Source organism: Carassius carassius, chromosome 30 (assembly GCF_963082965.1).
Source record: "Carassius carassius chromosome 30, fCarCar2.1, whole genome shotgun sequence".
Taxonomy (NCBI): domain Eukaryota; kingdom Metazoa; phylum Chordata; class Actinopteri; order Cypriniformes; family Cyprinidae; genus Carassius; species Carassius carassius.
The window spans coordinates 11,613,039-11,626,418 of NC_081784.1; the positions used below are offsets into that span (position 1 = coordinate 11,613,039).

Consider the following 13,380-nt stretch of genomic DNA (forward strand, 5'->3'; position numbering starts at 1 on the left):
ATTTAATCAACATTGTCAAATGTAATGAAACCAATTAGTGTGAAGAAAGGATATTTAATGACCAATGATAATTCCCGAGTATGAGAGAAGTGCACACTAAGCACATGCTTTACGATACACCTGTAAAATCCTCAGATTTCCCCCTCCGGTTTGCTGTTTTTATGAATCACAAATCACTAGGCCAACCCAGTTCTCAGCAGACAGGGTTACTCTGGTTACATGGGAACCCTGAAGACATCATTTGCCCAAGACTGTCAGAGCCTGCCCCCCTCCCTCCACATCAGAAGACCATGAACAGGTCAGTGCCATATTTGCTGCTAATTAATTGCACAAACACATAAGCAAACAAAGACCGAAGCCATCCATGTAGATTTAGCTTTAAATTAATTGCATTGTAATAATAAAGAACACATCCCAATTAATGTCTTTTATAGTTTTGCCAGTCCCAGTTCCCCCAGTTAGAATTTTACATTGGACTGACCAGAAGCTAGAGTGCAATAGTAAATCTGTAGTTACAGCTAAAGTATCATTTCTGCACAGCAATCTTTAGCTCAGGTCGACTGTAGTAAAATTGGATGGCATCAAACTATCGATCATGCTACTGCATCATATTTTGTGTTCAGCAAACACTAGGATTGTGATTATGTATTACCACATTAACAGTAGTCAACTGCCATTATAGTTCAGCTGAGGTAACCAAAAGAACATGGATAAAACTGGCCATTATTTAGATTTTAACATGGCTACAGGAGGTAGTGAAAAACATTTACAGTGAGTATAATTGTGAAGAGGTCACAAAACCAACACACTACCGATCAAAGGTTCAGAATTGGTTACTTTTAACAATTCAAAGTCTCTTATGCTCAAAAAAAAAACAGTAATGTGTAATATTCCAACTTAAAACGTTGCTTTTATATTTCAATATTTAAGTTAAAAATATCAGGTGATGTCACAGATATCAGATGTTGTGCTAGTATGTAATAAAGTTTCACTGTGCAGGGAGCTGGCTGTTGTAAATCAGTGATTCTCAACTAGTTCTGGGGAGCCACTGCTCAGCACATTTTGTATGTCTCCCTTATTGAACACTAAATTGCATCTCTGATTGAGCACTCAAAGACATCAGGAACCACTTTTTTTAAAGAATTTATTTGTTGACAGTGTACAAGAACATTTTCAGGCCGATGGTCTTCCCTGAAGGTCTTACTGTAAGAGGAAAGACAAAACATTACAGTGAGATTGATATAACACTTTAATACACAAACTACTCATACAAAACCTCTAATTATCAAGGACAAGCTCTCACTTCAAGGGGAAATATAACTAAGGGAGAGGTTGCTTCTGAATAATCCAGTGGGTCCTGTCAAACTTGCAGACATGCAGTCAAGTGGCTAGTTTACTTCAAATATGTGAATGCCAACCACACACATCATGCTCCAAATTAGTAGGTATTTATAAGTCAGATAAGTTGACTGGAACAATTCAAGTACATACATTAAAAAATATATATTTTCATCTGTGTTAGAAACACAGGATCCTTTAAATATCTGCAAGTGAGATGAGGCATTGGGATAGAACATGCAAAGCACTTCAAGTAACCGGTAAAAGTGGATAACAGCACACCATGCCTATTTCCACTCTACCTTCTGAAACCTCAAGTCTTTCACTTCTGAAACATCCAAGGGAGGCAAAAGAGGGCAAAAGATTGGACAAAAATGAGAACTTTCAACTAACAAGTTCGTGAAATGCTCTCTGAAATACTTTCATGGTGGGTATTTAAACTAGAGCCCGACCGATATGTTTTTTTTTGGGGTCAAAACCAATATTAGGGAGTAAAAAAAGTCTGATACCAATATATCAGCCAATATTCTGTATATATTAAAGCACAGTACCAGTCAAAAATGTGGACAGTTTCCGATTTGTGTCCAAACATTTGACTCGTACTATATATAGAGTACAATATATACATATTATATATATACATACATTTTTGCAATTATCACTCAAATGTGGTGATCAAACACTTATAATAGTGACAGAGATATGTTATGGAGGCAAGGCATTTAACAATTTAACCCAACTTTACTATCCAAAATGAGTCTGACATCAGTGCATTGAGCAGTAAAGTAAAAGGTTTATTCAACTATAATTCAGTTGAATTCCATTCAACATTATTCGGTTGGAAGTTTATTTCACTTCGGAACATTCATTCACAGATTTGAGCTACTGTCTTCATACACATATTAAGGGCACAAAGTAACGCAGGGTAAGTTGTAACACACGTGGTGTGAATATTTCTGTATTAAGTAAATTTTTAATCTCAGTTTTTATTATTCATTTAAAATGAGACAAATCTGCTATTATTTTAATCTCCAATCTTTTATCAGTTCAGATAATTTTTTTAATGCTTTGTTAACTAGCAGAAGACGCCAACCAGTTTTATATCCCAGTTGCACAGATGGGGGACATTGTAACACTGCATTACAATGTGCTATTCTATGACATTAGTGATGTTATTAACACTATTCACTTTGTGCAATGTGGTCATTATCAAACTCCAAAATCATATATATAATTTTTTAAATCATATATATATATATATATATATATATATATATATATATATATATATATATTTTTTTTTTTTTTTTTTTTTTTAAATTAAAATAATTTAGTTTGTCTTCAGTTAAGATTTTCAGCTGTCATAGGGTCGAATTACAACATGCTCCTCATTTTTTTGAGAGTAAATAAAGAAAAATGTATACACTAATTATGAAACAAATCAACATTTGTACTAGACAAGTAAAATTTCTGCGGATAAAATATTCTGAACCCCACGTGGATTTACACAAACTGAGAAAGTCCAAGTGTTACTTTGTGCCCCACTCTCTACTAACTCTCTAAATAAATACTAGGGCTGGTCCAAATACCATATTTTGAGCTTCAAAGCTTTGGTAGTAATTAACACCGAATATATTGAAAGCTTTGGAGGAAGGATATCTACGTGTCTGTCGGTTTGCATTTTTATTATGTTGAGAACAGTTCATCCAATCAACTTCAAATGTGGCAGGTGTGTTGCTGCAGACCCATTTTGGTGCAATATGGACGCAACATGTTCAGAATGAATAAACTTAAACTACAGAACAGCGTGAGCAGGAAGTGGCGTGCCTCACACGGTCTGGGATTATATACTCCAAGAACGGACTCTGCAATAGTTACACGAAACACACAGGTCTGTTAGAGCGATACTTTTAATAGATAAATTATTATTAGGCTGGGCTACTGTATACTTTTATGGCTGCCGTATTTGCAAGTATTTTCCAAGTATTTTCCAAGTAAATTAAGTGCACATTTTTATCATGTGTAAAATTACTGATTAACATGGGAGGACAAAAGCAGCTTGTTATTTAAACATCAACAATATACTATATTTCTATACAGAACTAATTTTCAAACTTGATGTGCTGTTGTAGCAGGACAGTTTCAGATGGAATATCTGGCACACTGCCTTTGTCTTGTCCTCACTCCATTTAAAGTGCTCCAACACAGCTGAGGTCTTTGGCATTTTTGCCTTCTCTTCCAGATGAACTAAATCATGACATTCACTCATAAGCCACGTTCACTGATTCATAAGCCACTTTTCCACTATTGGGCCAAAGCAGTTTCATTCCGTGCTGATCCGGGACAGTCAGCTGGGATACGGTTTAATTTTCCACTATGGTGCTTATAACGGATCTCTTTGGAATGCAAAACAAATGCGTCGGTCGTGCCTTGGTTGTGTAATATAAATAAGTGACATGGACGATGATCAGATATTTCTGTTTTTGGGACTCTTTTTTTCTGATATTTACGTCATTCAATAACAGAAAAATAAAAGACAACTCTTGACGTGAACAATAAAAAAAAAAAAAACGGAAGGCTACAATGACAGACAAACTGTCTCGGACAATTTTCTTTTTTTTTTTTATATTGAAGAGATTTATATCTGTTCAACTTGCATGTCTGTTTGATCAAATACCGTGCTTCTGCTTAGCCAGCTATGGAGAAACTGGTAGACAGGCAACAGTGGCGACATCACGCACTAACAGCACGGCCGAGAATGATTTGCAATCGTGCCATGCCGTACCAGGCTCAAGTGGAAATACAACTGTAACCGTACCTGACAGTCCTTAGAACTGTTCGGCCTGTTTAAAAAAAATTCTATATTCAAGCAAGCACGAATGAAGACCGTTTCGCAGGGGATGCCAGGTATTAATAATAATAATTAAAAAAAGGGATTATTCGAATCTCAAAATCGAAGATCAAATGCCTACACACCGAACGAATTAGAATAATCCTTTTTCACGTCTTGTGCACTTTAATGCCCATTCAATGTAACATGTACGTTCCCTTGGAACTGGAATCATGGCGGAATTTCATGTGAAGTCCACTTGCTGCCAGAGATGCTGCTCAGTGCTCCTGTAGTCTACACTGAGCAGCATAGAGTGCCCTCTCGCAGCTGTAGACGGTAATGTTTTCTCTTGGATCTTAATGAATGCGACTTATAGTCCAGTGCGACTTATATATGTTTTTTTCCTCATCATGACGTATTTTTGAACTGATGCGACTTATACTCAGGTGCGACTTATAGTCCGAAAAATACGGTACTTAAGCTTTAAAGCGTTTCATCCAGATCGCCAGTAACAAACAATGGAGTGCGCTCTGCTGGACAAATTACACCATTTCAAGCATTTTATCTACAGTATATGTTCTGCAAAAAAATAAATAAGTTAAATCGGCTGCATATTCGATGATACCGATATATCGGTGACAGGCTCATATCAGCAAAACTACATATCAGTCAGCTATAATGTAAACTAAGCCCCATAAAAACTGTCACATGAATTTGAAAAATCTGACTGTCACATGAATTTGTAAACCATTTTCAGAGAGCAACTGCAATACAGCTTGTTCTACCGATTACTACTAAGTCCAGCACTTCAGTATTAGTGAGCACACTAGTTCACTACTCGAGTGGGATTAAACAGAAGTGCCTGTAATAACTTCCAATCACATACTGGTCAATAGTAGCATTATAAATCAACATAGCAGCTAAATGTTTGGAGTTAACTTTACAGATCACTTCAGACTCTCCTTCCACAGCAGTTAGTCTACTTGTGAAAGTATTTACCTTCTACAGTCCAGATGTACATTTGATAAAGGAGGAAAATGACATGTTACACATTAAAACCCAAGATAATGACAACGAAACAAACATCTATGATGGGCAAAAAAAAAAAAAAAATCCTAAAAAAGAACATTACCTTCTTGCCCGAAGCACCAACAGAAGCTTTCTTGGTGCCTCTAACTTTCTTCATTCTGTTCTTGCGTTCCTTGCGCTGTTTTCTAGAGGTCTTTTTCTTCTCATAAAGGCCATGCTAAGGAAAACAAAAGAGAGCTTTATAAAACATGTAAATGTAATGAATAAAACGATTTTCACTGATAAAAGCGGTCATTTACTAATGCCACTTCAAAAATACCTTTTCATTTTAGGAAAAAAAAAGTTTTGAACAAGAGCGAGTGGTTAAAACAGCAAGGGTCAACAAAAATAAATTTTGATTAAAAAAAAAAAAAAAAAAAAAAAAAAAAAAACTGAAGGTTTGCGGTGCTTGTTTGCAAAGCAGCACAATTTGATTATCGAAAATGACTAAAAAATTACCATTAATCCTACAAAATAAAATATTAAATATTAACTAAAGTGTTTAAGAAAATCTTACTGTCCAACTGTAAAAATACAATACTAATATTTATGGCCATCTTAATTTCTTCATTCTTGAATATTAAACTAAACTTTGGCATATGATAAATACCACATTTCACTCTGAAACATGCAATGTATACTGAAATAGCAGCCTTCTGATTTAAATTAAATTAATCCTGTAAGCATCATGAGTGACGTACCCTTTGCAGCCTGTATTTGGGCTCATTTTTCTTTGCATAGTCCAATGAGTCGTAGATCATTCCAAACCCAGTTGTCTTGCCACCGCCAAACTGAGTTTTGAAGCCAAAGACGAACACCACATCTGGGGTGGTTTTGTACATTTTTGCAAGCTTCTCCCTGATCTCGGTCTTGGGGACTGTTGCTTTGCCTGGATGCAGGACATCGACAACCTGAAACATTAACAAAACAGAAAAAAGTAAAAAAAAATTGATTAAGTAAATACTAAAAGTGCAAACTAAATTACATTAAGCCAGCATACAAAATCTGCCATACACTTACCATTTGCTTCCTTTGAAGCAGCCGGTTTGTCATGAACTTTCTGGTCCTGACGGTGACGGTCTCGTTCTGCAAATACACATTTGTTAGAAACAGCTGAAATATCGAGGTTCAATGGAAAACTATGAGCTGGGCTTATGTTTAACTTTGATTAAACTATTTCTCAAAGAGCAGAATTCATAATTCTTGTCATGACATGATTTCTTACCCTAAACTGTTGCTTGATAGCCATGTACCGTAAAAACCCCACCAACTGTACTTATTCGTTTTATTCATAGCGATATTCAAAATGAAGCGTGAGCATCTTGTACAGACGCAAAGCAAAAGCAGTGAAGCATAAGACACTTGCTCTTTATATGGTTTACACTTCAGCTACATTAGCTTCATGGGCTCGATAACATACATGGGTCGATACAAGTTTTAAACTTTTATATATTTCAGGTCTATGGACACATATATACCTGTAATATTGTAGCCCTCCTAGCCACTATTAGAGGAGTAGCACGATGGTATGAAGACACATTATCTTACTCTACCGAAAAGTTCGTGCACATTATATCCTCTAAATGAAGGCATATATTGGTTATTTTATATATGTAGTGTGCTTTACGTCAACAATGTCAATATGAAACCGGCGGATGGAGAAGATTTAATTAGATTTTCATGACCATTTGTCCACAATCCACTCACCATCTTGGCGTCGGCTCGCTCAGGGACGAGGAAAAGGAAGAAGGACCTGTAGGTGCCCGAAAATATGCCCGAGTGGTGGTGTAGTATATTGAAGTACTGCCTGAATAAAAAGCGATGCTAAATAAAAAAAAAAAAAATTTAAAAAACGTTTTTATTTAAGAGACAAGACTTGAAAAATACTGAGATAAAAGTGTTATATGGAAATATAATAACCCACAGACCAATAAATTCACAGTTGTAAATGTAAGTCACGACTGGATGCTTAGAACGAAAGCATTTGTATCTTAATTAATTCAGTCAGTTAATTAAGATGCTAATATTTCTAAAAGTTTAATTAAACAACGAGTAGTAGGCTAATGCTTAAATCACTGATGTTATGAAATTACGACTTTCTACAGCTAGTCAGTCTCGTATTCTTCCTACAGTCCTGTTGTTTTAATCTGTCATCTGATTTATATTTATTAATTGTTTGCTTGACTTAAATAATTGTAACTTACTATTACACTTTTACCCAATTAAATAATTAGTGGTGATTTGACGTTGACTGACACAAAAACAAATACACAAGAGATCTGAGAGCAGAGTTTATTTAAAAATGTATCCTTGCCATCCTTGCCTTGATATCTTATGGGTAGCAAAGAAAAGAAATAAAAATGTTAAATCTTTTATTTAATGGTCTGTCACTGTCTTTGAGACTTTTGAATTGTGCTGTTGTTGTTGTTGTTGTGTGTGTGTATATAATATATATATATATATATATTAAAAAATTTATTAAAAATGTTCATGATAATATTAAGCAGCACAACTGTTCAACATCATGGATCGATAAAGGATCATGTGACTCTGAAGTAGTGAATGCTGCATATTCAAAATATATTAAAATATAAATCTGTTATTTTAAAATGTAATAGTACTTAGCAATATTACTGTTAATACTGTATTTTTATTTATTTATTTTTGACACAAGAATACAGCCTTGAGCATAAAAGACAAAATCTTACAAAGTCTTATTAACTCCAAACTTTAGAACATTGTGTGTGTGTGTGTGTGTGTGTGTGTGTCTATATATATATATAGTACAGACCAAAAGTTTGGACACACCTTCTCATTCAAAGAGTTTTCTTTATTTTCATGACTATGAAAATTGTAGATTCACACTGAAGGCATCAAAACTATGAATAAACACATGTGGAATTATATATGGAATTATATACATAACAAAAAAGTGTGAAATAACTGAAAATATGTCATATTCTAGGTTCTTCAAAGTAGCCACCTTTTGCTTTGATTACTGCTTTGCACACTCTTGTCATTCTCTTGATGAGCTTCAAGAGGTAGTCACCTGAAATGGTCTTCCAACAGTCTTGAAGGAGTTCCCCGAGAGATGCTTAGCACTTGTTGGCCCTTTTGCCTTCAGTCTGCGGTCCAGCTCACCCCTAAACCATCTCGATTGGGTTCAGGTCCGGTGACTGTGGAGGCCAGGTCATCTGGCACAGCACCCCATCACTCTCCTTCTTGGTCAAATAGCCCTTGATGCCTTCAGTGTGACTCTACAATTTTCATGGTCATGAAAATAAAGAAAACTCTTTGAATGAGAAGGTGTGTCCAAACTTTTGGTCTGTACTGTATATATTACAGGATACACCTTAAATGCATTAATTGCTCTCAGCAGTTTCTCTCCTCCAGAAATGACAGAGATGTGTGCATTTTTGATCTTGCAGATTGCACTTGATCAACTACATGTATTGTGGGCACGAGAGAGAAGTCCTCTTCTTCTCTGGCAGACTTACAAAAAAGTACCTTGTCCTTTGTCGATTTGTCCTTCACATCCACATGTTGACTGGACTGCTGAATGCAAAAGGGAAAGGTGGACATGCAGTTCTTCTGGAAATTCTCATTCATGAAAGCATAAATAATAGGGTTGTTGAAGGAATTTGAAAAACCTATGGCCTGTGCAACAGCAATAATCATACTGACTGTGATATCATCGTACGTCTTGTTCAGGTAACCTGGAAACAAGAAGATGAAGCTGAAATCTGAAAGAATACACTTTGAGACTGTAATGTGCACAGACATACTACCGGAAACTTTGTTTTTCTTCCTGTATTCAAACAGCATATGAACTGTATGAAAAGGTGCCCAACAGACAGTGAACAGCACAACAATGGTGACCATCATCTTGATGGCCCTTTGCTTCTTTCTGTTGCATAAAAAGGAAGGATTGCATAATGAGTAATCATTTGCAGTTTTTAGTGTTCAGTCCCTTACACATTACCAGTCAAAAGTTTTAAATAATTTTTTTTAATGTTTTTTTTAAATAGTCTCTTATGCATTTATTTGATTGCAAAATATGATTTAATGTAACTGTTTTCTATTTGTTATATTTTAAAATATAATTTATTCCTGTGATGGCAAAGCTGAATTTTAGCAGCCATTACTCCAGTATTCAGTGTCACATAATACTTCAGAAATCATTCTAATATGCTGATTTGCTGCTCATAAGTCATTTCTTATCATTATCAATGTTGAAAACAATTGTCCTGCTTAGTATTTATGTGAAAACTATTATACTTCTTTTCAGGATTCAGGTTTTTTTTTTCAAAATTATTTGATGGATAGAAATGGAAAACTTTATACTGAAATAAACATATTTTTTGTAACATTAAAATATAAAAATTACTGTTACTTTAGATCAATTTAATGTGTCCTTGCTTTTTATTTTTAGTTACTCCAAACGAATGGTAATGTGTCACAGTTTATAAATTAAAGATATTAAGCAAAAAAACAGCTTTCAGCATTGATAATAATTAGAAATGTTTCCTGAGCACCAAATAATCATGTTAGAATGATTTCTGTAGGATCAATTTAAACTGAAGACTGGTTTAATGCCTTTTGAAAATTCAACATTGCAATAACAGAAATAAATTGCATTAGTAAATACATAAAAATATAAAACAGTTATTTTAAACTGTAATTATATTTCACAACATTACAGTATTCACTGCAGCCTTGGAGAGCATACAAGACGTCTTTCAAGAACATTACAAAATCTTAATCATTCTTACTTTTAACTGTAGTGTATATTGTTAAGAAAACACTATAAAACTAGAAATGGTTTTTTATAGCATGCACTGAGAAAGGTAAAAAAATGTTACCTGGATATTTTGCTGACCTCCCTTTGGTTCATGGCATTGAGCACTGAAGAGTCTCCAATTTGTTTGTGAATCCAGAGCTCAATACCAATTCTGGTGTAGAGTAGCAGCATGGCTACAAGAGGCAGGAGGAAGAGGAACACTAGAATAAAAGTAGCATACTGCTTCCTGTGGGTAGGCTACTTGAGCTCCAGCGCTCCTGACAGCACACATGATGGAGATCATAAAATCATATTTCACCTGCACACAGAAGGAAAGAACATTTGAAATAACTGATAAGGATATTAAAACCATTATCACTAACACGTAAATGTTTAAAGAGTTAACTTCCTGAGACAGTCTTTTAACAGTGATAAGGTGAAAGAAAAGTCCAGTTATTTAAAGAATACTTTGAGAACAACAGCTCATATAAAAGTGAATTGCGTTTCTCTTATCAATATGTTTTATTTTCTGAATTACAGTATTTTTGGGTTTATTGTCAACAATTTCTAGATGGTTTAACTATTCGGAAATTAAACAAAATTATGTATCATTAACAGGCAAAAAAGTGTGTGTGTGTGTGTGTGTGTGTTCCCTAAATAAATAACAACAACAACAACATATTGCAAGCGCACTGAACATGCATATCCTTACGAGCTCTGTTTTATAATAACAATGCTCATAAGCGACACTCACCCCCGAACCATTGAGATGAGATGTCCTGCAGCAGAGTGAATGGGATGCAGAAGAGAGATATCAGGAGGTCGCTGACGGCTAGAGAGCAGATGAAAATATTTGTGGCGGTCTGTATCCCGCGCATTCTTACGACAATATAGACAACCAGACTATTGCCAATGAGAGCCAGGAGAAAAATCACCGTGTACACAATAACAAAAACAGTTTTGTTGCTGGCTAGTAACTCAGGGATGTAAATCAACGGCTGAATCTCAATAAACGTCTCAATAAACTCGTGACGAGTAATATTGTAAAATTGTAGTAGCTGCTCCAACACTTCAGAAATAATTTTCGTATCCCCCATGTGTAAATCTTGTCTTTAGAAGCGGGACGAAAGAAATCAAAGTTTTACAAAGCGCAGACTGGTAAATCAGTGTAGTCTACAGTCTCTGCACACTGAAGCAGCAGCAGCTCTCTTGACGAGATACTTCATCGGCTGTGCCTGTGGCTCAAAACCTATGAGTCGTCTTCCCTAACTCCTTATGACGCCTGTATGACGCCCAAACATGCCGTCTATGAAGGCAGCTCACTAAATTTGGCCATGTGTTCAGTAGAATCCATATTGTATAAATTGCCTGATCACTTGCAAGATATAATAAAATAAAATCATGCACACTTTTTTCACATTTGAAGAAAACAAAAAAAAAAAACTAAATATGAAACATATAATGACGAACAAAGAATAAAAGTGGTAGACAAACATTAAAGATGTATAATGTAATTAATATACTAGCACATTCTTGAGATAATCTCATGAGATAATAATTAATTATTAATAAACGTACATTTATTTTTGTGATATTTACCTTGTGAATTGTATATTGTGAATATATATATATATATATGATTCTTGAGATAGAACAACACTTTACTTAAAAAAAGGTAGATTACATTTCTTATTTGGAAATGAGTGAGAGATTATCTCAAGAATGCAGTAGTATTCATAGGAATTTTTTGTTTTATCTCATATGTGCTGATAGCTTACATAAATGTAACTTAATACGGAGTTCACTTTTTTAACTCCAATTTAACTGCTTATACGGCCGTCAATATTCTGTAGAAACCCTTATCAAAGCTGTCCAAATCATTACTTTCTCCATCAAATAATAAATTAAGCAAACATATCAAGACATTAGCTCAAAATACAAGTGGATCACTCTGGAGGACACACAGCTGCTGACACATGCTCGTGCAACTCACAGAAAGATGCTTGCATGTATATGCATCTGTTTTGCTCTAGATGTTAAATTAGAAAAAAAAAGTTCAAAGTTCGTGGAAAAGTTCATTTATTTCAGTAATTCAACTCAAATTGTGAAACTGGTGTATTAAATAAATTAAATGCACACAGACTGTCTTTGGTTCTTTTAATTGTGATGATTTTGGCTCACATTTAACAAGACAATGCTGGGAGGACACTAAAGATACAGTATGTATGAGATACAGTTTCTCCAAAGCACATGGTTTCTCACTATTATTGAGTGCCAAGCAGGGTTCATTTTATCTTACCCACAGTCCTTTATGCACAGACAGATCAGAGACATGAGCCTGGAATCAGGGGGAAAGAAACAAGACATATTCTGTGCCTTTGTTACTGTAGGAGTTGTTTCTCCCTATATACACACCCAGAGGCGTCGTGCCCATTCGAAGTGAGGGGGCACGTGCCCCCTCAGATTTCTGAGCCAAGTGAATTTTAAATGCAGCTTCCAAACCAAAAAAAAAAAAAAATTGCAGAATAATATTTTTTATATATTTGATACAATCACAGCGGTGTGATTAGATCGTTCAGTGCACAGCATCAGCTGCTAAATTCAAATCTGCGTTCGCTGGCTGGCGCTGAGCCAGAGACAGACGCGTTCGTACAACGCTTCATGATAACCAATCAGAAACTATTCTGTTGCGCTTATGGATGCAATGGCCAATCAGAGACGTCCAGAAGAGTCATCACTGAAACGCAGTGTTTTGTTCACTTGCTCGCTGACTGAATTATTTAGCGAATTCTCTCATCAGAAACAACAAAAAGTGCAGATGTGCGTACGAATGTAAGTAAGATATTCGTTTCATAATGTAAAGTGCTTCAGTGATTTTAATGGGAGTTTTTGAGAGTGCCTGAACTCTGGCTAGACTGAATGAAAATGTTTTTTGATAATGTAAATGTTCTTTACTCTCTGTAAAATGAAAGTGTTAAAATAAGTATCTTACAATATTGTTATTAAAATTTACATTAAATGCAAATTCAGTCGTATTAAAAATATTTTATGGCATGATATGGCACTTAAGTAAAAAGTCAGGTTTTTATGTGTAGTTAATAGATTACACTACATTTCCATATATTGATCAAATAGCAATCTATAAAGGTGCAAAACGCGTTTACCTACACTTATTTGAGAAACGAGATATTTCCTGATATATTAAGCATGTTTGGAATTGTTTTGAATAAAAAGGAAAAAAAATAATAAAAAAATAAGCCTGTATCAGTTATACAGTGCTTTCGTAGAATGACTTATACCCCCCCCCCCCCCCAAAATGTGCCCCCTCAAAAATCATGAATGCATGACGCCCCTATACACACCT

The 13,380-nt window shown here is 35.1% G+C and overlaps 1 protein-coding gene and 1 pseudogene across 2 annotated transcripts; both read right to left on the reverse strand.

Annotated features, from left to right (window-relative positions):
- Positions 1 to 1,127: 1,127 nt before the first annotated feature.
- Positions 1,128 to 7,036, reverse strand: rps24 (ribosomal protein S24). 2 transcript variants are annotated; one of them, XM_059517369.1, is made up of 6 exons: positions 6,944 to 7,036; positions 6,257 to 6,322; positions 5,938 to 6,147; positions 5,301 to 5,414; positions 1,641 to 1,666; positions 1,128 to 1,203 (listed from the first exon to the last, which is right to left on the reverse strand). In XM_059517369.1, the coding sequence occupies exons 1-5, from the start codon at positions 6,944 to 6,946 to the stop codon at positions 1,661 to 1,663; spliced, it is 399 nt and encodes a 132-aa protein (XP_059373352.1). In that variant the 5' UTR covers positions 6,947 to 7,036; the 3' UTR covers positions 1,128 to 1,203; positions 1,641 to 1,660. The 2 variants fall into 2 exon arrangements, with proteins under 2 accessions (XP_059373352.1, XP_059373353.1); XM_059517370.1 differs by lacking the exon at positions 1,641 to 1,666.
- Positions 7,037 to 8,608: 1,572 nt separating this feature from the next.
- Positions 8,609 to 11,113, reverse strand: LOC132110308 (pyroglutamylated RF-amide peptide receptor-like; annotated as a pseudogene).
- Positions 11,114 to 13,380: the final 2,267 nt, after the last annotated feature.